Here is a 26,985-nt window from a genome sequence, read left to right as displayed (position 1 = left end):
TCATACTTTCGTTTAGGAAAAATAAATAAAACATAAGTTTATCTTCTTTGAAAGGAAGATGTTACCGATTCAGTTTTGTTTGATCATCGATCCATGATTTTTTGTTTTCATTCCTCCCTTTAAGGTAATTTTAAATAGCAGAACAAATTGCCTTACTTTTATTTAAAAGAATGACCTTCTCATGATATATGCATCACTTGTTAAAAGCCAAGTTAGAAAGTCTTGTTAAGCCCAAATTAGTTCAAATCACATTTACTTTGAACCTGTAACCTACAACGTGTCTGGGACTACCCGGCAACGATCTGGCTAAATCTAGTTATCAAATGTGAAGTTCCGGCCCAGCGTTCATCAACGGCACCCGCCCCGCATCTTCATTGCTTCATATTTACAAAACCTCTCATCAAACACAAATCATCTCTTCCCGAAATGTTACCAAAATATTAATGATCCTCACTGCCGCAGATCGGCATCGGGTCTGGTCGTAATTTTTGATAAACTCGTGGCACCACGTACAGCGCGTCACTGCGCGTCATGGCGATGAAAAACAGGTGAAGATTTATAAATAAGCGTTCGACTTTTTTTTTGGTTTGTCTTTCCTTCGTTACACTTGACCAACGCTGCAATCACAGCTGCCCGCCTTGGAGGTCGAGCGCACGAACAAGCCGAGCGAAGAACCAGACGTGTAAATATATATTCGTATATACGCAACTCGTCGTCCACCTTGTTTCGCCGCTACTTCGCCCCTTCTTGCAACATTCCAGTTGTTCAGGCTTTTGTACATGTTTCATCGCAACTCTCTCTCTCTCTCTCTCTCTCTCGAGAAATCGTTTTTTAACGGCTCAATCTGATCGTCACCAATGCAAACTGCTAGTCATAAACGAAAAAAGAATCTAAGAACACAGGACACTTGTGTCTAGCCTTTGCATGTCGAGATTTGCATTTGCTTTGCTATATTTTTTGAGAATTCTTTTTAGAAGTTTTTTTTTTCAAATTCATCGCCCCGCACAGAGACACTAAGCCCTGCCTGGAGCACAGAACGTTGACAGTGGCAAGTGCCAGATCGGTCTATGGACAAAAGGACGAGCGAAAAAAAAAGAGTACAAATGATGAACGATGCTCGTCGTTTTTCGCTTCCTTTAGGACATTCTACAACCAGCTTTATTGCAACTTTTATGAATCTTCATCTACGAACAGAAACACAAAAAACTCTTTCCTCGATGCAGGCAATAAAATATAATCCTGTCCACTGCTATCCCAAGCCACAAACGGCAAGGGAAAGCAATATGAAATAAAAAAAAGAAGTTTGAACACGAAAAAGGAAAAACTAAAACAAAACAAACAAACCCCACGGACTGCAAACGGAAGGAACGGAATGGATTCGTATTCCCGCTAATCCTTCTTATGCTGAAATTGTAAAGTATAAGTCCACACCCGTAACACGGCGAGCATTGCTCGAGCGAGCGCATACACACGCATTGCTTCGGGCAGGGAAGGATCCCGAAACGCGGAAAACGTGGACTGGTCTGAGGTCATAAATTACAGCTGTCAGATTGCATCGGACAACCGTCTCTTATCGCTTGTATTGTTGCTGCAAACTTCTGTTTGTTTAAAGCCGAACAAATGAAACAGCTGACCGAGAGATTAAGTTGGAAGTAAAACATTTCTGTTTTTTACTTATTCTACTTCGGCTCTACAGTCTCATGAGAATGGACTGTAAATACTGGCTTCCTTGATAGAACTCTACTCCTAGTTGGATAACCAGTACGTTCGAAAAGACGATTCGCGCGAGATTCGATTGCCTGGTTTTGCCAAAAACCCGGTCGCCGTTGGTTGCTGTTAAAAATTACAGCATCGAAAAATATTCTTTTTGTTGTAATAAAAAATATAAAACTGATAAAAAAATAACTTTCTTAACCATATTTACAAAACATATATGTTATTATTACATTACACCTATTGTTACATCAATTTCAATCTAGAGAGCCCTTCAGCCAAAAACGTGTTCAGATGAGCTCTTGCGCTCACACACTTTTTTATTCACGCTCTGGGCGACTTTTATAAGGTTCCGTCTGGGCAGTTCTCCTCCGTCTCTTTCGTGCACTCGCGCTACCGAGCTTGTGTCAAACGGCTAAGCGTGCTGAGCGACCGCATGGTTAGCGACCACGTGCTGTGGCAATGTTTTGATTCACTGGCCGTGGTGATAGCAGCGTACAATCTCGTTAAAATCGAACTGCATTATCTCGCCAAAACACGCGTCACAGTATTGAATTTTATGCCAAGAACTGAACATTAAACATCCAATGCCAGGGGTTACTGTAGGTACATGCTGCAGAATGATTCTGCCTTGCATTTAATTTGCGAACTCACGCTGCGTTTGGAAGCGCGTCGTAAGTGAGAGCTTGTTTCCCTTCTTGTACGTGCGTATGACGCACGCACAGAGCATAGAGCTATGCGGCTATGCTGCTAACCATCGCTAGAGCGGTACGCTCACTGTGGGTCCGGTGATCGGCTGAAACCGGTGTTGAGTTAAGACTGTGCTTCATAGGATCATTTCTATAGGCAAGTTTTCATTTCTACTGAATCAACAGTAGAGCTAATTCAACCCACGATGATGAGCGGTAGTGGCTGTCCTGGAGCGTGAAACTGTCGGATCTCGGCTTCGTCTCTGACGTGCCGGTCTGTGCTTGATGATCGTATCCCTTGTAAGGACAGACACTTTCTGAGTGGTGATTTTCATCCATATATTAAGTTGAATTAACAAGGTGTGAGAAGCAAGTAGTACTAAGGCTAGCATTCGATTGAATAGTCTCAAACAAAGAGTACCCAGCGAGTAAATGAGCTTTCATGATAAACCTATCTAATGAACTTAGAGAACTGCAATTGAAATTACATACTTTTCTGTCTATAATGTCGGACATTTCAAGTAAAATCTGACTCAACTACAATCAATGTACATCAGGCTAGAAACTAAAATGGCGGAACAAACAAATCGAGGAACTAACGGACTCTATATAAAAAGTCTTACTTCACGTCCAAGCAGCAGCGCAATAATCTCAAAATAATTGTGTCAGACTTCTTATACCGAATACGGCGTATTCGTTAGCCCTGCTGCAAACTGACCTGATGGAGTTGTTTTGTAGTTTAATAGTTTTATTTTAGTTCAACGAGCCGTGAGTGTCCCCCTTGAAGCAAGATTGTAACAAGGACGCACAGAAGGAATACAATTTTTGAACGAAGCACACGAAATGTCACGTGCAAAACGATCACAAACGGCATTAAACTCACGGCAAATTAAAAGAAACGCATCAGAGGAACGAAAGCGAGTAAGGCGCACTTCTTCGTCGATCAGATTTCTACCACGAAGCAATCTTGAAGGGACATACCTGCAAAGTTGATAAAGAAGTACCTGCGAGTCGATCCGATTGTGAAGTAGTCCTGCGACAGACAGTCTGCGTGCATTGCAAATCCGCTGGTTGAGTGTGTCAACTCCATGAACTGCACAGCGTCTGGTATAATCGACAGCACACTCCAGGATCGTTGTATGGACTCAAGCTCCGCCAAAGAGCGACCTTCCTTACTTATCCGGCGCTAGAATCACTTCAAAGTCTTGGGCTATTGCTGAAGACTTCAAAGCCACGCACGGCCGAGCATCATCGTCTTCTGCCAATCGAATGCCCTGAAGGACTCATCAACACCATCAGTATGTTGCAGTTCAGGCCTACCAGTTGCAGGTCTACTTTGATCATCTAAAATACCTAAAGATGTTTCAGACTAGATCGTTTGTTATTTGCTATAAGACGATGTAGTATAAAACAAAGTTCTTCTATGTTTATACTATCCAAAAACTTCAGACAACATCCTTTTTGCACCATGGTATGAACAAAGAAGCCTTAATTGTTTAACCTCACTCGCGCAACAATGCCATCTTTCTCACGCTCTCTCAAGTAATAAAAGAAACGCCATTTCACTTAAGTAAAGGTTGTGAAACACAAAGTAACGAACATGGCAAGTGCCGATGTCAATAGGGTAACCCCGTTATCGCTCAAGCATTCCCGGAAGAAAGATGTGGTTTACACGTGAACACACACACACACACACACACACGCACACGCACGCACATACGCATGCATGTATGCGCCCACCGACCAAGAACAATTCATTTTCTTTGAACCCCACCATCGAGCGGGGTAGGAACGTGCTTGACGTGGAAAAAAGGACCTGTTATCGACCCTCTTATCCCAAGCCTCTAAATAGCAAACAAAAAAAAAACGAACTCCAATATAACTACTCCAACGGGCTAGAAGATTCACATGGGGCGAAAGCTGGTTGGTGTTCGTTCTCAAGTGTTAGTCGGCTTTTTCACTGCCGAACGCTTCCGAAAGGATGTCTGGCGCACGCCAGCCATAAAAGAATTCTCATCGCTCAACCGTTACCGTCCTCTAGCGGTACCTCCCAGCTTTCAACCCCCTCCTCCGCTTGCAAAACCGCTCGAAAGCACCATACGCCATCGTTAAAGGCACTGCTTAAGGACAGCAGCCGAACATCCTCGAGCCGTTTGCTTCGCTTTTCTTACCCGTTTTCGGTAATATTTTTATTTTTAGTCCCAACTTGCGGCACGTGTATCCTTATCCAAACACTTTTACTATAGCTTTGTTTCTATCCTCCTTTTTCTTCACCCCCAACACTCCATTGCCCACCCAGGAGAAGCAAATCAAGCTCGTTTCGTTCACTGTCCCAGCATCCGGTCCGAGCACAGAAAAAAAAGGAAAGCAAAAGCAAACCGAGCGCCCTTTCTGCAGCAGAGCAAGAGCAAGCTGTTCGTGTTTGGACTATAATCAGGCCATAGAAAGAACCGTCTGGGGTGATTTTTGTGAAGGCGCGGCTCACCCAAACCCATCACGATCATCATCACCATCATCGTCGTCATCAACGTCAAGGGCAAAGAAAACCGGGGGAGGGCAATGCAATCGATGAAAACGCAGTGGGAAAACTCAAATTCAACTCATCCGTTCGGACGTTTCCATCAATGTTCCTTCCGAGAATAATCTCTAACCGAACGGCACTGGCGCAAAAGATCGACCAAATGGTAATGAATACCATGGGGAGGAGGGCAGGCAGCAGAATAACCACAAAACCAGACACACCTTCACCAGAGGGAGCTGAGCTTTGGGACGGAAGAAGGGTCGTTTGTAAGAAGGGCGACCCAGACACGGGACGTCGGGCAGCAGTTTGGATGACAAATACAGTTTCTTCGCAACGCAGGAGGTATCGTATCGAGAATTACTAATTTTTTTTAACCGAAAAAGAAAGTATTTTAAGAGACAAGATATTTTGAATATATTATTATCGTCTGCACTATTTCCAATGGAGTAATAACAAACTAATTCAAGCTTAAATTGTGAGTCATATTTTAAAATATAACCAGCGTCGGCTGATTGCGGACAGGTCACAGCTCGTTTTAAACGTTAATAAATACCACTATCCGCACTATTAGCATTAGTTACGGTATATCAGTGTGTTGATATAGTTAAGTAAGCAAAGTAGAACCCATCGCTTGATGAATATGCATCAGTAAGTATAAATATTCATCAGTATGTTGATGTCCACCACTAGGCAATCAGCTCCTATTTGATGTGGAATCAGCGCAAATATACAACCAATCGATTGGTTCGAATAGGTTTGTTGATTTTTCCGGAAGCTTATCAAACAAGCGTCAAATCAAACAGGCATTTTAGACGGAATTTTGAGTTTGTATTTATCTTGTGTGACCCACACGTCGAACGGGACGTGTTGCTGTTATGACTATCCAAACACTGCAATTGGTGCGTTAATTATATTAGAGCTTTCGTCGAACATAAGTTTCTATTTCAAGCCTGCCCCTTTAAATCACTTTAATAGTGTAATCCTACGGCTGCCCAAGTCCCCCCCAGATAAACCACATGTACGTCCGGTAAGCCGAGATAAAACCTAGAGCCACCATAACCTCACAATCCTTTCGGTCGCTAGCTTTCAATTGTTCGCCACTTGATTGACACCGTCAAAACGGTCACTATCGGAACGGAACTGCACTGGGTGGGTTGGGCGAGAGAAAACATGGGTGGAAAAACGGTCATCCCCACCAACACTCCCATCCCAGTTCCAGGTGGGGGGGGGGGGGGGGGAAATCAAATGAACCACCGAACGAGCTGTCAAAGTCGCGTGCGTGTCACCCCGTTGATTACCCAATTGTGGGCAACCGGGGTTTGGTTTTTGCTCTGTCAATGATTAATGCCATTTGCCCGTCGAGCGATTTCGATGCGAACTTTGCACCCTAGGGGAAAAAGTAATTATTACACCAGTCAAATGGAGCTTATGACAAAAAGAAAGAAAGAATTAAGCCGCATTTGTCACCACGGTAAAAAAGGTGTACTTAAATTAAGTGTTATTATTGCATTCGCTCACGCTCGTGCTTCATTCAAAAGCTCATAAACATGCAGCTAATAATGCCCTTCCGGGGCATACATACGATGCGTACGATGGATTTTGCAGCAGGAAAAATATTTTGATTTAATAAACTGGTAATTGGAATTTTGTACAAAAGGCGATGCTACTGAAGTCATTAAACGGGAAAGTTATATTCAGCTTCCAGCCACAAGCTCGTTGCCCCTATTCCTTTGAACGGCTAAAACAGAAACACTATTTTCCCGGAACAATGCTGTGCATTGCATTTTATCATAAAATATGTCACTCAAAGCGAGAGACTGCTCCGGGGACCATGTGTCTGGGGACGAGCATTTTACCGAATTATGAACACCCTTAGCATCTTGCCCAGTGACTCTGTTCCCTGTAGCCATGAAGTTTACAACCATAAAGCCCCCCGCCCTTTTGCTAACCTCATCAACCGCTCCGTACCGTATGAAACCACAATATCACTCTAATTTAGTTCTCATTTTTATTTCATACTTCTGCAAAACCCGACCCGCACCGACAAAACCAGAAAGATGAAATGTTTCCTGCGTGTTACGTTCGCCTTTTGAAACCGCACCTGAGTAAAAGTTTCCCATACTTCTCACCTTCAGCAACCTGCCCAAGCCCACATCCATTTCCACTTACATTTCCTATCAAACATTAACATATGCTTTATTCACTTGCATTACAGCCATTCCCATCCGGCTGCTCTATTCACTGAATGGAACACTTTTTCCCTCGGCACAGAATGAAAAGCCTGCCCCATCTGCCCCATGTGGGCTCGATCCTCTCTCTCTCTCTCTTTCCCTCTCACCCTTTGGGTCGGTCTGACTGTTTCAAGGGTTTCGCCTACCGGAATGGGTTGCCTGCTGGGCTGGGCTGAACTGGTTGGCACTCGACCAGATAGGGACGTCAAAATGCTTGGCGTTATCCTACCACCGCATTCCATCTCGCCGGGAAGGCACCCTAACAGGCAGGTAATGCCTGGAAAGCATCCTGACACAACAACCATCCGAAACAATGTGACCGAAACACGGACGAAAAGAAATTTCAAGCACAAGGAAATGCACAAACAAAAATAAACAACAGCTGATCCAAAGTACCGATGGCTGAGATTATGATGCAAATGAAAAAAGACGGATCCACCCAAGCAGCACATTTGCTTCATCCGTATCTCCATCCCACACATCGTTGTCCTCAGCGCACAGTCCGAAACATACTCACACAGAAACCCATTCGTGTCACTTTACCTCCTCAACATCACAACTTTATCATTCACCACTCAACGGCGAGAGCGAGGTTGGTGGAGGTCCTGACGGTGAAGCTTCCCTCCGTTCCACCCACTCACTCCCCATGGGTGTGTTGTGCTTCCATTGGAAAAGGATACCGCCGCTGAGCTGTTCAGCATAACCTCACTTCATCTTGGGCTACTTGCGATACGAGACAACACGCTGGATGGGTCGGGTGGGTTGGGTGTTGTCGGTGACAGTGACACCCACCCTGCCAACCCCAACAGATAAAAGAAAGCGGGGGCCACATTATGCTCTGGGAGAATGCTTTCAGGCATTCGGGGATTTGTTGTATCAACAAGAATATGTAAACAACCGGTGCGGTGGCAAGGACGTGGCGCATCGGCAGCAAGTGAGAAAGAGACGGTGAGATGAGTGCATTTGGGATGCTGCTCCCCATCGCTGGATCATGGTGAATGTGGGAAATCATTTCTCGTTCTTCCTTCGGTTGGTGGGTAATGCCATAGCAGGTGGTTCTCTTTGACTTGAGCAAATCATACACATGCATGCAGGCAAGGATCGGGGAGCAATGGTTGAAGAAGTGAACCGATGTGAATCTCCCCTTCGAAATGTACAGTGTGTGCAATGGTAGTTGGTTCTTTATTTTATAAATTAACAACAATGTCAGTTGTTTAGTGAAATTGTGTCAATCAACACCAGAAGATGTTAAACAAGGTATAAACTATATTACATTAGCGCCTTTTGTGTGTAACGATTGACATAAACGGTTAACGGGTAAGTGTTAAAGAGAACTTCAAATAAATGAGAGTCTCTTTTTGAAAGACGAGCATGTTAATGGACAAGAGCTCCAACAAAAATTAGGTGAACAAGAGCTCCAGTATAAACAACACGTCTCCACACGATAAACTGGAGATTTCCCTGGACGCATGACTGTTTATTCAGTCACGGGCTAAACGCAATCAAGGCTAAACTAATGCCAATAATGACAAGATCTCTTCAGATTTTAGAGTCAAAGTAAAAACAAAGGTTGAAACTATAAAAACGAATCTTGTCTATATTAGTCACTCTGCAGCAATTACTGAACCAGTCAAAAACTGGATCAGAATTTTATGCCATAAATTTGAAAATGTTCTGTAATTCCTTGATAACTTATTTTATAAATCGATTTAAAGCTAACCATCCAACTAGTCTTTATCTTCAGAAGTGAGCTTAGAATAAGTCACATTATTTTGATGGTGTAGTAGTAATTCAAAACATGACATGTAGAGGGCCGCCTTCATCCATTTTGTAGTACAAGTTTTTAGCTAGGAGAAGTAATAAGTTTTGCGTTTTGAAATGTTGCATGTATTAGTGTTAAAACCGTAAGAATTTTTTTTTTATGGTTTTGACGGTCTTTTATTAATAACAAGAGATCACTGCTTAATACACGTACGCCGAATGGTCATCTTCAAACCATAAACCGGTTGTTGCCTTCTCAAACTATCAAGACTTAAGTCAGTTGAATAATTTAAAAAATATTAAACTGATATGCTACAACAGCCTCGCTCAACAATTTTCATTTATACTTTATTCAAAAAAATCAAGTATACTTTTATTACCTGCACTGTAAGCTAAATGCATGAACAAAAGCATAACGATGCTACTAGGGTAAGGATAACGGAGCAAAACAAGGACAAAAATACTATCGCAGAAAATATAGTACAAGCGCCATATTTTGCGAAGGTTCGTTTGAAGTGGCTCGTTTTGCTGCCAAGCAATGGGTTTCTAAGGACTTCTAAAGGATCGCGCTTCAACCTCCCCCGTTTTTTTTTTGCAAGGGGTGCAGCAAGCTAGTTGGCAAAAGGGGGTTCCTTCTCCCAGACGAGAAGGATATGCGCTATCAGTTACAACTTGAGGACAGCGGCATTCCCGTGATTTATGTAGCGCATACGAAAGTGAAGCAAAAGCGCACGGTGGAGATGAGCATGAGAGGATTACAATGGCGCTTGAATCACACCATCATATTCACGATGGGGCTCGTCGTGGCCCTTCTTCGGCAGCCGTACAGACACCGGGCTCACCACACTTGCACGATGCTAAATAAAATGCATTTTATTTAGATTTTCAAATGCTGATATATGTACGAAGCGAATAGCATCCTGTATCACATCGTATCACATTGGATGTATTCGTAGAGAAGCGTGCGAAAAGAAGGAAGCTTGTTTATAGATATATTCATCCAATAAAATAACAAATTTTTAAAGCAAAAAAGCACCAAACTTATGATTAAAATTAATGAGCTTCCCCGCACCGAACAAGTGAGATGAAAATCCACTAACAACTTGCTTTCAAATTCCTACCAATTTCGCGAGTAACCGGATAAAGCTCGGCATACCGACGGTCGGCACAACAACAAAACAAAAACGCAAATTGCAACGCAATCTGCAGCCGCCACTAGTAACAGCGTGTTACGCGATCCACCAGGGCCTGGTCGGTTTTTGATTGTGTGGTTAGGAAAGTGGATCTACTGATCCGATAAAAACGTGCATCGACGTCCTCCGAGTTCCTGTCGAACGGGGTACAATTTTATACGGATCGATTAGCACACTGTGGTATCTTCATCTCCAGCGAGGTGCTTCCTCTCTAGCGTATCAGTATCGATGCACAAAATTCCCGGAATCGTAATTACAGCATTCCTTCAACCATCATTAAAATTTTAATATCTTATCCTCCTGGCTGGATGGCTGGCGTGCTGACTGAGCACGAAGAATTTATCACGTAAAAAAGCGGATTGAAAAACACATCCCAAGCTAGATGAAAATTGTGTCCCCATTTCTCTACTCGAAGCACGAAAAGTGTACAGCAATACAATACGGCAACAGCAAATATTCATTCAAAGCAGAAAATCAATATCTCATCATCCGACCACCGCCAAACCATCTGACCATCCTTCAGAATAGTCACTGGTGGCGTTCGAAAGGGGAAGCAAAAATCGGTCAGAACCATCCATCCATCCATAATTATGAGATACGTTTCTCTACACATATGCTGGCTGCTTGCCCCGTTCCCAGGTCCCAGTCACACAACCACTGGGCGTGTAAGGGAAAGCCAGAGCACGGGAAAAGCTTTCAAAATCCCGGTTTGATATGCCCGGGAGGTCGATTTCCGTGCCATTCGTGTGGAAAAAACGCTCTCGTAAGCAGCAATTTCAGGTCCTTCTTCCCAGTGTCCTTCTTCGCAAAGGCGAAACAATAATCTTGCGGATGCGGAATCCTTTGCATCGTTCCATTTATAACGTTTCTCAAATAGCGTCCTGACGAAAAATGATAGGTTGAAGTATAGGGATGAAAGAACCACGACTCTCTTTCCATCTATTAACGCAAAATCACCAGACAAGCGAAACATGTGAATGCTTTTTCGAAAGCCTAGTTCCAACAATCGTAAGGCTGTAAACTATTACGGCCATCGCTTTTTCGCTCAAGGTTAGTGTTGAAGGGAGGCTGACACAGCACAAATATAACGGCTTACCGTGGCTTATTATTCTGTCCACGGTAATAGCGCGATACGATCAAAGCAACTGTAATAATACTCTAGACAGCGTCTAATCCACACGCTACGTACGTCAAACAATCAATATGCCGTTTCTCAAAACAGTCGTCGCGGGAGCATTGAAGTAATTCCAACATATCGCAACAGACGCCGTCCATCGGCACCGCTGACAATGCACTTGACAGACGCTGCCAACTTGAATTATCTTCCTGGCGCACGGTCCAAGCTGCACCCGACAAGGACTCCGCGCGCGCGATAGAGAGCGAGAGAAAGTGAGCGGAAAAACGGCGATCCGATGCAAATAGCGCTATGTCTAATATCCCGATCACTTACCTCATCCCACTTGATGAACTTCTCGCCGTCCTGTAGCGCCTTTGGGACATCCATAACGCCCAGCTTGACGGCGGTCGGATTGTTCATCGCCACCGTCGTCGTCGTCGTCGACGTATTGCCCGTGGCGGCTGGTGACTGTCCCGCACTCGGGGAGGCTGCATTTCTCGGCGACAGCGATTGTGGTGATTGGGATTGCTGCTTGCCACCGCTGTCCGCGGCCGTTGCACTTGCGGCTGTCAGTAGGGAGGCCATCTTCTCTATCTCTCCCTCTCTTTCTCACGTCAGGAAACACAACCCAGAAGCAGACGATGCGAGGATCGATTGCCGATAATTCAATCAATCTCCTTTCCGGTTACCGCCCGGATGCACTTACACAATCACTAATACACGCTGACGTACGCGGGAACAGACATACGCACACACGCACAATTACGTACACAGACACACGAACGGGCGCGCGTTTGAAGATCTTTTCCTCGCAGCTATTAGCTCCTCTCTTTCAACACCGTGCTTCTCTTCCTTTTCTTTGCCGAGCTTAACTCACACAAAATGGCGTCGGGATTTGAACGGATCACGGAAACGGATCCGGATCGTGCCCCTATCCCTGCATACAAACACACACACACAGACCGGGCCGGGCAGGATTTAACACACAATCGCACAAGCACAACACACACACGCACACTCTGAAACACTCAGCCACACACGTGCCTTCGTGACACACGTGCCATTGTTGCCGTTTTAATTAATATTTACACCCGGTCGGATACATTTTCCATTCATCACCAATCAATCCGACCTCGGAACTCGTCCAACCTTGCGGGTCCGCGCCTTATGAGGAGTGGGGGGAGGACGTTAAATCCTTTGGAAGAAAAACCCGTACAGCGCAAGTGAACGAAAGCTCACTTCAGTTTAACACTTGCTTGTCTTTCTACTCCTCCGGACTATATTCAATTACGGGCGTTAATAGGAATCTGCTGTCTGCAAAGGAACACAAGAGAAATATTTTAAAGTATTAGCTGGTAAACCTAGCGAAAAGCGAAGCAAACTGTTGCACGATTGTCCGTAGAGTGTCCGCCCACAGCGCTCCGCGCTATAAATCTACTATAAACAATTATCTTCCACCATTTGCATACCGAGCGCCATTTGATTCGTGTCCAATTTCAATTCGCGTAATCATCGAGAACGATTCTTTTGATCAATATACAAATACCCACCGTCCCAGATACATGCGCCCGACAAGGATCGATTCCGACCGCAAATTGAGTGCGACGGATTCACAGACCCCGCGTCGATTGTGCGATTGGCAATGCGGTACAATTTAATTTATGCAAACAGCGGCTACGCTTTCCTTCGATCGGCCGCACAAGATTACGGCACGAATGGGTGACAAAGCGAGTAGATTTTAAAACCCGGCTGCTAAGGATGGCTCACCACCCCCGCTGCCGATGCGGTGTGCCCGTTACCCCTCCGCAGGGGCCCGTTTGTCCTTTGGGGACGATCGCACCACGATACGGTGGACCGTGATACAACTGATTTATGGTAGTGTGGCGTGGCCCAGAGTGGTACAGCAGCGAGTATAAAGTATGTCCTTCGGTCCGCTGCGAGCGAACGCAACACAAAGGAAGGATGGGAAAACACGTGCAGATGGAAATAAAAACGATACAAACAGTTCTTGTTTGGTGAAAAGAAGAAATGCTTCCACTCGGGCGACTTCAGATGCTGCTGCCGATTTCCAGCTGCTTGTTGCTTAACCGCCGAAGCTCCTTCGCTCGGCTGGCATACGAAACGCCCTGCGGTGACGCTAGAGCAATGAGACACACACATAACCCACAGTGTCTGCAGATGATGGCCCCTTTCTACAGGGCTAGTACCACTGCTGCCATAGAAGCATAGCAGAGACCGGGCTGCCGCTAAGTGATTGATGATGAATGGACGTCAGTTCGCCGTGCAGACGGATGGAATGATTTGATTTTCGACGTATAAATGTTTTGCGGATTTATTTCTCATTCGTCTTCGGGTGATGTGTGTTCTTCTGAGATATTTCTTTGCATTCTTGGTCCTTTTTTTTTGCTTCTGTTGGTCGATATCTTGTGTCGCGTACATTCGCTCGCTTTTCTTAGAGGAAAGAAAATTGCGAAGAAAGCGGACTTTTGCTGTGTCTGTCTGTAAATCAATCTATTTTTGCTATGAATAATATTGAATAAGTTTCTGTACGCTGAATTGACATTCTTAATCGTTTTCTTTTTTGGAAGGGGGATATAAATAATTCCTTCACACGGCTGGACCGGGCATCGAATCTAAATTAAGTCAAGAATACCAGTAATAGCAGGCCAAATTCTCCTGAGGTTATAGAGCCGAAAGAAGAAGGAAGGAGGTAGCCTTCAAGAAATTAATTGCATCAAGGCAAGGATTAAAAGGAGACAAATAATTCCAAGATAACCTTGCGCCTATCAGAGATTCGCTGATCTCAAAATGCCCGAGAGGCTTTTACATTTGCTGACGAAGTTTGGGTGCCTACTGTCGTACAAGCCACATATGTGTACACCAAAGTCGCCCTATGCACTCAACAATATTAAAGAAGCCTAAGTACCCTTAAGAAATATTCTGAGGGAGGAGGTTTACTCTTCACTAAACTTCACTGACAACTTGTACTCCTTTTTAAGATTCATTAGTTACTTTAAGTCTTCTGTGACACTGCAAACTTTAGAAGTTGCTGGATAATCAGTCCTGCGTGTGAGAAGCCGGCACCTTCTAAGTTCTTTAAATCATAGAAAAAAAAAATCATGTCTAGAAAATTAGTGGACCAAACGACAGGTATATTAAAAACAACCTTAAAAAATATCTACACTGGCTTTTTTGCCAACAAAACCCCTGTCAGCAGTTGGTAACTTCCGAATTATCTTTTATTTTCAATTTCAATCTGCCCACGTTGCTGTTGCTAACTGATTTTGCAAATCGCTGGGCTTCGAACAGAATCAATAACCGCATTCAGCAGTTTTACGAAATTTTGCGTAAGCTAAGCTATTTGACTTAAATCTACTCATGAAAAATATTCAGACCAACAATTGCTACGCTACCTTTGACTTCGCTAATTCTCTTTTTATATCATCTGATATAATAAAACCAATCTTCCATAGAAAGTATTTAGGTAACCTCTAATGAATAACACATGTTAAACGAATCTCTTTAAATTACAGCTTCAAACAAACACCCTACAAAGATGAGCGTTAAGCATCGGCAAACATCAGGATCGGAAATAATAAAATATGTCCTTACTCTTACCACCGTCGCAAATCTCACGCCGACAACCGGATGATCATGACGCCACTTGCTAACACACCGGAAATTATCTTAGAAAAATTGTTTTTCCTACCAACACTACTTTACTGCAGGTGCCAACGACGTTCGTCACCCATCTGCTTCGTGTCCACCAAATTATCCCGGTCACATACGGGCAAAAGGTGATGATGGAGTGGATCATCCGCCTGAGATTGCGTTCATCCGGTCACCTGTTGTCGGTTGTCGATCCAGTATCCGGTTACTTCACGCCGACTCTCAAAACACACACACACACAAGTGTAACTCATGGTGTAACAGAAAAGAAGCAAGACGTTACACAGTAGCACAACGCTACACTAATAAACCGATCAAAAATGTGTCGCCTTGATACGGTCGAGAAGGGCAGAGGCAGATGACCAGGGCGTCGTATGGGGAGGGTGCAATATGTGCTTCGCTCGCCTTGGCGCCTTTCCGGTAGTGAGGTGGAATTGATTTTGCACTTCGCTGAACTAAGACATTATTGGCGCATTATTATTCGGTGTTGTTTTTTGATTCGCCGGACCGATTTACCATTTTCCGTTTGTCGCCAAACTGTGTCAACCGAGAGCGTACGCTTTTGAAGTGTATAATCAGTTCGCAAAACCATTTTCCTGCTAAACTGTGAATTCCAAAACAAAAAAAAGAAAAACACGCACACATGATCTCACACGTTCAACCGTTTCCGAAACCGTTTGGAACCGTTTAGAGCATCGATTTCAAGCACAAATGGGCACACGGATCGAATCGCATATCGGTTCGGTTCGACGGTTTAACGCCACCATTTCGCAATGCGTGCGTGTGCGATGGTGGTTGGGGCGTTCAGATTTTCCCACGAAAATTGTTCGACCGCAAATAACGACTGCACGATGGTACGGTGTGCTGAGACGACGATGCTTGGTCGCGGAGACGCACTGTACAAGGCTTGATACTGGTGCTGGGCCATACCAAACACCCAATCCTTCACCGAGGAAAAGCGTTGTTGTTTTTTTTTTTCATCTCGCTCCATTTATATCACTCTAGGCAAGAGGAAAAATGGGTGTGTTCTTCTTGGTGCGCACCACCATAAATTGACTCTCGCACTTTCGCTTGGCTTGTGGCCCTGTGGCCTTCACCTACCAACCACGGTTCGTACCCCTTGATTGGCTCGATTGGCAAGTTTGACAGATTTGAAATGGATCCATCATCTGTTACGCGCCAGCCTTCCATAAATCGGCGAGCCTTCGCGCCAGCTACTTGAAGTCGGCGAGCCATTTATAGACACGGCGTACGGCCGGGTGGTACCGCGCCAGTGTGTTCTTCTTTGGCAGCGTCATCGTTGCTGTCGTGCGCTATCGTAATGTGAGCAGCAGCGGTACGTTGCCGCCTGGTAGGTGCACTGTTCCATCCCGTCCACCCCCACAGCACTGGGAGACCGGGCTTCGGTTTGGCTAGGTTAGGCTGGGGCTTGTCGTCAGACCACCTCATCGTGGTGGCGCGATTGGCATGCAGGGAAAAGGCGTGCGCGAGAGAAGGGGAAGAGGGTGTGCCCTTTTCTGATGAAATACCTTATCAATCTACTTTCGATCGATCCACCTCAATGAGCTGGAAATCGGCGAAATGAAACTATTCCTAGATTTTCCTTCTGAAACACTTCAAAGCAATGCCAAATGCGACGCGGAATCCTCAAAACTGAAGACCCAATACATTGACGAATGCAAACAGGAGAAAGGTTTATGGGGTTAAAGTTTGTGGGAAGCTTTCTATGGAAATTATATTCTTTTCACACACCCATACACAAACACACACGAAAAAGCTTTTTTAAAATGCCTATTATAAAATACGATTCGCCCAACCAAAAGAAAGCTCTCAACGGTTCGTATTTGTTTTTTCCATCGCTTTTTTTTTTGGTTTATCCTCTTTACACAATTCTAAAACCTTCTAGGATGAAAAGCAATTGCAGAGGATATATATAATTTTTTTGTTTTCGCTTTAAAAACAAGCTCCAGCTTGTGAAAGGAATGCATAATCGATAACCAATGGTTGGTTGGCCTTTGGAAAGTTCCGAGCGGAAAGTTTTGCAAACAATTCACAACTAAACTAGCTGCAAATGGCTAGAAAAAGAAATTCTAAAAAATATCGTGAATTGTTCATCAGTTTTCTCTCTCGCTCTCTTCCTATGCTTTCAACAGCAACAGGGAACAAAATAAAAAAACGGTCGTAAAATAACACTAGCTAGAAGTTAGATTGGGAAGCTCTGGTGAATGTTGGTTGGAGAAAATTGTTCTCTTTTTATGATGGTTTATTGTATTTCGTTTGCGCTTTCCTTACGGTTCTATGCGTTTGGACAGAAAATGATAAATTTTTAAAAGTTCAGCTACATCCAATTATGTACTGCAGCAAACTGTGAAGTGGAAAATATATTTTTGTTTTATTCATAAAGCACGGCCTGACCGTATTGCTCAAGTGATATATTTAGCCATAATTAAAACGAAACAAAAACATAACTTGAAAATATGCATGAGTTGTTTTAGAAATTATGAAAAACAAGCTTAAAATATTTTTAATTTGAATAAAAAATAAATATACAGCTGCTCTAATGTTATATGACTTGGTGGCCTCTACCGGTCAACGGACAACGGCACCGGTCTTCATACGGCAGAACCGAGGTTCAAATCAAGTCTAGTAAGCCAGAAATGGTAGGCATTAATTAGGAGGGTTGTTAGGCCAAGAAGAAAAAGAAGAAGAAGAAGAAGAAGAAGAGTAAGAATGTTATGTAGCAATATGGCCAGGCCGTTCCTGATGAATAAAAACGAAGAATGTGATGCAGGACAATACGACATCAAGCCGTAATACATAAAATATAAGAGTAACGAAAATAATATTATGTAAAAAATCAAACATTCAAAAACACAATGCGTGATCAAAAAGGAATTTTAAACCATCACAGTATTTTTCATACAAATTGCCGCCTCCTATTAACATTGCCCAAAAATGTTAATTTATAATAAATTAAGACACCTTCACAGCGGTCATCCAAAAGGAAATATTTATCGCTTCACCATTCTTGTTCACCAGAGCAGCTGGTGCAGCTGAATTAGCCCCTAAATTATCTACCCCAAACAAGGACCCTCACCAAAATCGCTTTTTTTGTCTCCAACTTTAGGGACGCAGTCAACTTTTGGACAGAACAGTGGTGATCAATAATACATGGTTGAATACTCCTCCCAAAATTAATCTAAACCAAAATATATAAATTGTTTAAACATTATTATTTGTGCTCGTCTTCAACATTACAGCGGGTTCGTAAGTGACCTTGAAGTGCTTAGAGCGTGGAAATTTATTTTTTCCTGCCATTCCATACTTAACCTCCTATCTCCTAACCTACCTAGTGTACTACACCGGATACTCTCTCTCACACACACACTCCCAAACACCCATTACCCTAAGGGTAGACAGGGATGAAAAATTGGAATAATTTATGACCACATTTTACTAATTGCAATTCACAGAGAACTCATCCTGCCTGCTACCTCCGCTGGGGATGAATGTGACGAATGTGATACTGCCAAACACGGCATCTGGTCGGATATTTTGTTGTGGTACCGGATATTTTGTTGTGGTGCCGAATTCGAGATGGTAAAGACATCAATTAGCAATCGTCTCACTTGTCTGGGCACGCTAGTGAGTAAGAATTATGGGTAAGATGAGTAGCCGTGCCACTGTTTGATCGTGTGACGTACTTCGTGTCTTAGGTTTTATTCATCATCACCTTCCCCTCACTACCGACCAATGCCGGTCTGCCCTAATGCGCTTTAAAATCGCGTTAGGTAAATGGGTAATAAAATAGAAAAAACAACCCAACCACACAAACCACCACCCACGGGGATGCATTTAGCACCTGCGCTTGCGTTTAAATGCGACGCACGCCAAGATGCATGTGCACAAATATATCGCGGTGGCGCACGGCTACAGCAAGACGCTGTAAGGGCCTTTGGGTTAAAATTACTGGTAGTTTGAGTCATGTTTTGGCTCATTACAAAAAAAGAAGAAGAACGATAGAACGAAACTAACCACCGCACCGCATCGACTCAACTGCATTAATACACTCGGCGGGCTTTTGGTTGTGACGATGCGTACATTTCAAAGCGATCGTGTAATTTAATAGCGTGTTGATTGCGGTTGGTTTCGGGTACTAGTTACGTCAAGACGCAGCTTCAGGCTGGCATCGAAGGGCAAGGAACAATGTACCGAACAGGGGATGAAGCAGATCGGCAAGGCAAATGGAGTCGGTTAAAGGGCCCCTTTTTGTTGGAAACAGAGCAGGCTCATAATACATAACGTCACATTGTTCCCACCAAGAGATTAATCTAGGCCTAGAGATTTTTTATGAAACTTTAAATAAATTCATTTTTTTTTTATAGTTTAATAACATCCCCTTATTTAACTCTACAACTTCGAGAGTTCTTCAAGGCCAAGAGGTCTGTCATTACTGGCTTCCTTGAGTTGATTGTACCCTTGCCTGAATAGATAGTCGGACGTAACCACGGGGAGACCTAAGGTTCTAAAGGGAATCTATATCTTATGCTGTCGTGTGCAGACCGGTGCCAATGCCACCTCTACCATCTTACTGCCTAAACAAGTTGTTTTACGACGATCTAAATAACTTGTAATTACGAGCTTGAGGAAAAGGATCACAATAAATTTCATGGAAGTGGACCCTCCAACAAAAAAATAATTGGTTATTGAAGCTAATCTTAAAATAAATGTTAACAAATGTTTTCATCTACAAGAAATGCATTCAAACCGTAACAATTAATTCAAGAAATGTAAAATAAATATCATCTATTTTTAAGACCTACCAGTACCGGTCCAACCAGCACACTGTGCTTCTCTTCTCCATAGCGAGGTCACGCGTCACATTCACCGTTGCAAGACCTTTTCAAATGCATCCCCAACGGATGCCAAACTGATGCTAGCCAGAAAGTGTCAGCACCGAATCCTTGCACCCAAACGCAACATTCATCGATCAAGATCAAGTTAGTTTTAAAATAAAATTCCTTTCCCATTCGCTTGCACACACGCACATGCACCCACCACCCAGCCAACCCTATTAACTACGGCGTCGCCACTGTGTGGCTAGGTGTGCTTAAAAGTAAACGGTTTATATTAATAAATGGACGCGAGCGGGAAGGTTGCACGGTGATGGCTTCCCCCCCATAAAGGCGGAACCACTGGCGGAATGTTGGAACGCTACAAGCGCGGATGCAATCGAACGGCTGGGAGCGTGAGTTCTAATGCAAATTTAGCCAAACTGTGTGGTAACCGCACAACCAACACCTGCTCACAAACGCTTGGGGGGGGGATGATGATCGCTAAGGGGAAGCGATAATCTCCCAGAGCACCCGCTTTTTTTTCGACCCTCGTCGGAAAGGTAGCGTTTGTTTGTTGATTCCACGAAGGAGGAAGGTTGCCTGTCGTTTCTTTTCTCCTCGTACGATAAAACAGGTAGTTTACACAAATAAATCGATGCTACTTTATGCGTTTGGCAGTAAATGGGAAGCTGGAAAAGAGTTCTTAAGATGCTTGTGGAGTGTTTACAAGCAGCATCAACTACTGCCATCATCTTTTCTGTACACATTTAGGGTTTTTTTTAAAGAGATTTGTGCCCGTGCTTCTTTCATCACACGTACACATGAATAAGTGAAGTCTCCCCGGTCTGCCAATGCCGGGGTACCAAAAACAAAAACAGGCGTCGAACCGTTGCCCCCGCTGGATGCTAAACACACTTGACTTAATCTGCACTCCTAACTGGTGTGTATGCATTATTAAGATCGATCAAACAAAGCGGCTCATCTCAGCGGCCGTAAGGTAGCACACGACCTTCCAAAAGAAGCCTGCAGGAGCAACCAATCCGACCATTTAAAGTTTCCCTGCCTTCTTGGCCCAGAATGAATATTGCATTAGGATTATATCCTTAAGCTCAGGGGCAACACGAGCCCAGGATGTTATGCTCGCTATTCCGAATGCAAATGTTCAACGCTGGTGTAGGGACGAACAAACTGCTTAGCTGTTTGTTTAAGCGAGGAAGAAGGCAGACTTACCGATACGTATAAAACTATTAAGAAAATTCTCACTTTTCGCTTACAGTTCCTAGAAAATCTTGCGCGTCTCTCGTGTGCGAATGAGTGTTAGAAATACGTTTAACTTTTTCCTTTTACACTTTTGACCTTTTTCCGGTGACGGTTCCCGGCGGGATGGAAACAGTTGTTGATGCAAAGTTTGACAACTTCTTCTGGAATCACACTCGAGAGCTCTTCTAAACTTGCTCAAATATGCATACACTGACAAGGACTTGGTCGAAGACTTCACCCCGTACGGACTGTGAACTGTGTCACCTTCTAGAAGCACTGTCACTGCACAAAAACCAACCACAAGACGAGCAGGGGGAAAAACTGACCTACACTTTACTGCTCGAACGATCGTTGCTGATGGCCGCGCGTATTGGATGGAGCGCGCGAAATGTCTGGCCCACTGCTGTGTTGCACCGCGGAATAGCACACCACCCAACTGCCAAGCACACGGGAATGGTTCGGCGTTCGTGTCACTTCACGGCACACTCCGGCAGATAGTTCGGGCTGGCCAGACCAGGCTGGCTGACTAGCTGGCTGTGCTGTGGGTGTTTGAATGCGAGTGAACCTGAATGGGCCGATGATTGTTGAATGAATGAACAGGCTGATGAATGTTGAAGGGTCTGCCAAGCCCTTCAAGAGCAAAGCACCAAACAGGGGATGCATGCCAGATGGAGCACGCTCTCACTCTCTTCATCTTTCTCTTTTTCTCGCGCTCTCGCGCTCCTAGGTCATGGAGGGTGGCGAAGACAACCTTGAGAGCGCGCTCGGCTAAGAGTGAGCAATAAAGAGGCAGCATCTCCTCACGCGAGATAGCAATATGGAGAGTAGGAGAGCAAACAGCAACATGGGCACGAGAGTATCCACACGCGGCACAATCATCGTATCGCATGATTAATCCCCCAGGCCACCAGGCCACCGCCAAAAAAACCCTCACCATCATCCCCCTTCTTTGCAAAAAAAAAGGAAAAGAAGGAACCGAGGCCACCGAAATGAATAAACAGCATCAGGGAGGTCAGTAATGGTCACTCCCAAATGGAGCCCATGGTAATGCCGTGCCAAACGGGGGAAGGCAAAACACTAATAAGCACCACGAAATAACACGGTTGTGGTTTCAGGACGCAATAACAATTTGAATAAAAGTTGCTCTGCTTTTACGGTGACATTCTTGCATTTTTTTGTTTGTTTGGTTTTGACTTCTAAAGTGCCGTTCAGGTCCAGGTCCGGCCAGAGTCCTTCACCGAGTGCCGATGTTTACACGAGACAGCATCACTAACCCCCTCACTAGGGGAGGTTTACTCACATCAAAGAAGGTTTAACGCCGAGTCGAGGAGTAGTGCACGGTGCAAAAAGGTAGACACAGTAGGCCAGTACGCTACCGAGAGCGTGTGTGTGTGTGTATGTGTAGCCCGTGGTTGTCTGGCCGGGTTTTTTTATCTTCTCTTGACATCTCATCGAGATCCATATGTGTAGTACACACAACACCTTTGGATCGTGGGCTTGGACGCAACCCTTACCGAGGGATGGGGCTGACGGGTCGTGGTGCGTATGTGTATACACGATTACATCTGCATCCCTCCCCACCATGTTCCAAGATCCTTCACGCACGGTGTCTGGCCATCAAAAAACACACACGTGAGCTACTTCCACATCTGCTATCTGCAAAAATGATCTGCCTGTGGTGGCAGAGCCCGCTCGCGCCCGGACCAAACCGCGGGCGTCTTTTGCCTCTTTGCTGATAAGCTTCAGGAGGTTCACAGGCGCGACCATACACACACACTCGATGCGTAATGTTATTAGTACCAGACGCCCTAAAACAATAACAACGTTTTACAGTGCCTCACGTTCACGTTCGAGTGAATCACAACCGGGAACCTATCAGATGTTTTGTAGCTTTCATACTGCTGTGCTCGGTATTTGCCGTAGCAATAAAGCAGGGACACTTCACCCCTATTTGTTTTTCCCAGAATCCGGATCTCCGGATGGTACAGTGTGTGTGTGTATTCTTTTCTCCACTGTATCACACTTGTTTACACTTGCGCGCGTCAAACCTGTCTCGGCCGGGTGCTAGGCGAAGATCGCGCACAGTTTCATAACACTTTTGTTTGCCTCGTTACGCACACACACACGGGCAGAATCACTTTTGGCTATGCACGCACGCACTACTTGGTTCGGAGATGGACACGAAACTGCACCGAAGGATGCTGATGACACTACGCGGCGATCTATCAAACGGGAAACCAGTGTGTGTGTGTGTTTCCATGACAACGGGCGCAATTGCACTGGCTATTCGTCTAAATCACCAAGATTAGCCGACCAGCTTCTTCTTCGGACAGCCAATCTCGGTACCTGCTTCCTACCCAGCAAACAGAGATAGGTACGAGCGATAAGATGAATTCTTCCTGAGACGTCCCGAAAGCGAAAAGGTGTGAAAACCAGCCCCCGAATAAAACCCAAAAAGAGTGCGCAGAAAACTTCTTCGAGAAAATGCAAGGATATTGAACAAGATAAACACAATTTGCCTCATTTCCTTTGCAGTCAAAAGTTGTGTGCTTTTCTCCCCCGGGGCTGATGGAGTGCCATCCGCTTCCTTCCACCATCCTTCAACAATAGACACACAAATGATGCTACCTCCACCCCTTTCCCCCTTCCACAGACACTCCACCGCGAAATGGGGGCAGCTAGGCGAACGTGTGGAGAAAACGCTGCTGCTGATTGCGCGGGAGAAAAATCAACACAACAACGAGCACAACTTGACCTGAGATTTGGATAAGCCAACATTATCCCTCCGGCCGGGTGGACCCCTTGCCGCGAGGAGTTGGGAGGTACGGGGCCAGGGGTTTGGTGGTGTGGAGTTTGAACCTCCAGCTGTATCACCCCGGGCCAAAGATGTCGATTTCAGCAGCTCCAGAACGAATTGTTACTTTGTTGTAAAGTTGCTTTTTTTACACTTTGTGCTCTCGCCAATATTATTGTTTGCATTCTTTTCTTTACTCGGTTTGGTTGTCGGTTGTTCACTGACCTCCACACGAAACCGTCTTTCCAACCCCCCTTTTTGCAGTTCAGGCCACACTACACCACTACACGCACTGTCTGTTCTCGCACACCCTCTCCCTCTCTCTCTCTCTCTCGCTCTCGTTCTCTGTCTCGCACATTCACACACACTCTTTCTTCACTTTTGGGGAGGGTGGGATGACGATCCGTTAGCACCTGAAGGTACACAAAACTCACTTTTTCCTCGTACGCAGCTTGCAGCTTCTTCTACGCGCCAGCCGCCGTCTTACGCCATGGCTGGGAGGCCGTGATGGTACACGGATGATCTAATGGCGGTGATGATGGGCACAACCACACAGCACAGCACATTATGCGCTCCTGCAACGAGCTCGGCTAGGATGCGTCGCCTTCGTGTGCTAAACGTTTCTGGCGAGCCTGGCCGTTTTGGGGCCGTGTTCGCTGGAGCACCCGCCGAAGGTTTTTTGGGGTTGGTACCGTTCGTGAAGTTTGCGAGAAAACGATTGGCTGGTGGGCTCACCACAGAGCGCCGGGGTCCGGTCCGGAGAGATAACCGGATCCCCCCAGCAAGAGATAGAAACACTACAAAGTCATGCACGCACTACAGTGTGTGCCATAGTTGTAGAGTTAGATCGATTAAATAGCACAATCTATAATGCATGGCTGAAGCCAGGATCGATTTGGGTTTCAGTAGCAAATGAAGCTTAGTAATTTAGCTTAGGGCTATTCAATGTGAATCTATAAATATTCTTCAGAACTGCCCGACCCATCTCCCAGTACGGGGGACTATGAGCATAATCCAGCTAAGAGTTTATTCAAAGTAAAGGAAGCGAGTAATGGCAGTCAAAAGCCTTCCGAATTTATTTGAATTATTTTTAGCACAAGCAGCTAAATATTTTTTACTATTTTCTATATTTGTAGCACTACAGCTACATGCCACACTGTACCATTCGACCCACATGACCATATTTTTTATGCAACCTACCACCCTGGTTCAGCCGTTTCTCACACAAAGAGAATGCGCGAGAAAACGATGAGCACACCGACCGCGAGTCTGCTCCATCGGGAAGGTGAACCGCTCCCCGATAGTGAGCTCCAGTGAGCATACTAGAGAAACGATTTCTCAGCAAACAACATCCCCCCAGTTCGAGAGAATTGAAAACAATCCGCCCACCCTTACCGGGGTCTTCCACTTCCGCCGTCCGCCATTTTTCCTATGCTGCTCACGCTGATTTACACGCACGCACGGGATGGGGTAAGGTTTGAGGGGGGTTTCTTGTTTTCTTTAAAATAAACACAATGCGTCTCGTATTTTCTCGCTACCCGAAAGATTCACGGACGCGTTCCTACAGGTGGGGCATATTATGCTCAGCACTGGAAGATGATATTAGCTGCAGAAAAAGGAAAATTACCCTTAAAAGCTTCTTTACGTGATAGGAATCTGCACGTTTAATTTTTAGCTCTTCACTGTTCTACATACAATGAACTCCATTCCGTTGCCATGGATACAATTGTCAATAGTTCGCAAACGAGCTTGCACCAGAAATGAAAAACTGCACTCTCAGACGGTTATTCTGCTAAATATGTTTTATTTATTTTACGCAAATTACTTACATACGTGAGTATTCTTTGGCTAGGGGAAGTTGACTGATTTGAAATCATATTTTACTAAATCTATTACGCATGACTATCATAGCTGACAATGGTCTATTTGCCTACTATCTGAGGGAGGTGCACATATTGGAGGAGATTCTGTTAAGACAAACATAAATGTCTAAAGTGCTTTTTAACACTTCGTCACACTTCGAGAATGCTTCTTTTGAGCAGAGTATTTAGAATTCCGTTACTATTTCCTCTTCCTCGTGTCGCCTAATGGGATCTCCCTTCAGTAAGGCGATTATCATACTGTAAAAAAATAGAGGAGCATGTTTGTTGCAAACAGATTTTCGTACCAAAGAAACTTTTCTTATACTCACCAGTACAGATAAACGAAGAAGATAATCAAATAAAAGCCCAATCCTATCATCGTGTCCCGCAGGTGCTTTTTCACCATGCCACGGTTATGGATTTCGGCCGGATCGTAAATGCCGATATTGCCGGGCGGTACACGGTACTGCTCGTACACGAGCCACCCTACCATGGGCAAGTTCGCCAGGCACAGAAACCAATTGCCATGGATGAGCAGCAGAAAGGTGAGAAACCCATGGGCAGCCAGCTTGGGAATGGACCAAAAGTTGAGCTTCGAGCAGCATTCCTGTGCGTTTAGATAATCACATTCCAGATCGGAGAGTATAATCAGCTGTGAGAGGACAGGGTTAAAGGCGTTAAGGAAAAGGGTGCACCAAAAGATCTATCGCATTGTTTGAAGTGAATTGTTTTGAAAAGGATACGTAGTAGATAAGCAGAAATAGGATGGCGCCCGTGATGAACAGCGCTAGCGCAAACACCAACGTTTCCGGAAACATTTTACGTCGTTCGATTATGTTTTTTTTCACAGCAACTGTTGGGGTAAATAGCTGGAGCGGGACACTTGGAAATAACCCGCACTTTCTCTTATGCTAAACGTTGTACTTTTCATACATCTTTTTAACCCAATTACTTATATGGAAGCAGATTTTACCGCACCGCCAGAGATTGTTTTTCTTTCTGTTTGTTTTGACAGCTGCGAATGGACGGACGAAAACCCAAGGTAGCTAGAAACGGGCTGGGCAAAGGTGGCTGCGGCGAACAAAACCATGCGATGTTTTTATTCCTTGCGATGATTTTTAATGCAATGGCACAAGGGCAATGTTATTACAAATTCTATACAGCGTAAATGACGAACTATGTTAGCTCTATATTCGCACTACAGTATCATGCATAAATTATTACATTGAAGCTTATTCGTTCCAGAAATGCGTGGTTTAGTGAAACTCATTTCTTCACCCCAGAATTTATAATTTTATTTTCAATTCAATAATTCAATTAAAAAAAATAAAACAATACAA

General features: G+C 44.5%; 2 protein-coding genes and 1 non-coding gene across 8 annotated transcripts in view; 1 reads left to right on the top strand and 2 right to left on the bottom strand.

Annotated features, from left to right (window-relative positions):
• LOC118509225 (1-phosphatidylinositol 4,5-bisphosphate phosphodiesterase classes I and II) overlaps nucleotides 1-24,478 on the bottom strand; it is a 97,450-nt gene extending 72,972 nt beyond the window's left edge. For 2 of the 6 annotated variants that reach the window (XM_036049530.1, XM_036049531.1), the window contains exons 1-2: nucleotides 24,218-24,478; nucleotides 11,559-12,539 (exon numbers count right to left, since the gene is read on the bottom strand). In XM_036049530.1, coding sequence (XP_035905423.1) covers nucleotides 11,559-11,810 — 252 coding nt within the window. In that variant the 5' untranslated portion in view covers nucleotides 11,811-12,539; nucleotides 24,218-24,478. Of the gene's footprint in view, nucleotides 1-11,558; nucleotides 12,540-19,717; nucleotides 19,845-20,959; nucleotides 21,604-24,217 lie in introns of those variants that run through there. The other 4 variants (XM_036049526.1, XM_036049527.1, XM_036049528.1 and 1 more) reach the window with 4 other exon arrangements.
• LOC118514927 lies at nucleotides 2,529-2,728 on the top strand. Its single transcript, XR_004906902.1, has one exon. It is a non-coding gene; the product is annotated as a small nucleolar RNA U3 (small nucleolar RNA).
• A 1,089-nt stretch (nucleotides 24,479-25,567) lies between the features above and the next one.
• Nucleotides 25,568-26,666, bottom strand: LOC118509224 (protein cornichon homolog 4). The gene is made up of 3 exons (XM_036049525.1): nucleotides 26,389-26,666; nucleotides 25,975-26,297; nucleotides 25,568-25,903 (listed from the first exon to the last, which is right to left on the bottom strand). The coding sequence occupies exons 1-3, from the start codon at nucleotides 26,461-26,463 to the stop codon at nucleotides 25,831-25,833; spliced, it is 471 nt and encodes a 156-aa protein (XP_035905418.1). The 5' UTR covers nucleotides 26,464-26,666; the 3' UTR covers nucleotides 25,568-25,830.
• Between the last annotated feature and the right edge of the window lie 319 nt (nucleotides 26,667-26,985).

The sequence above is a fragment of the Anopheles stephensi genome, chromosome 3 (assembly GCF_013141755.1).
Source record: "Anopheles stephensi strain Indian chromosome 3, UCI_ANSTEP_V1.0, whole genome shotgun sequence".
Classification (NCBI taxonomy): domain Eukaryota; kingdom Metazoa; phylum Arthropoda; class Insecta; order Diptera; family Culicidae; genus Anopheles; species Anopheles stephensi.
The sequence above is the reverse complement of the archived record's forward strand: the minus strand, read 5'-3'. Positions and strand labels throughout refer to the sequence as shown.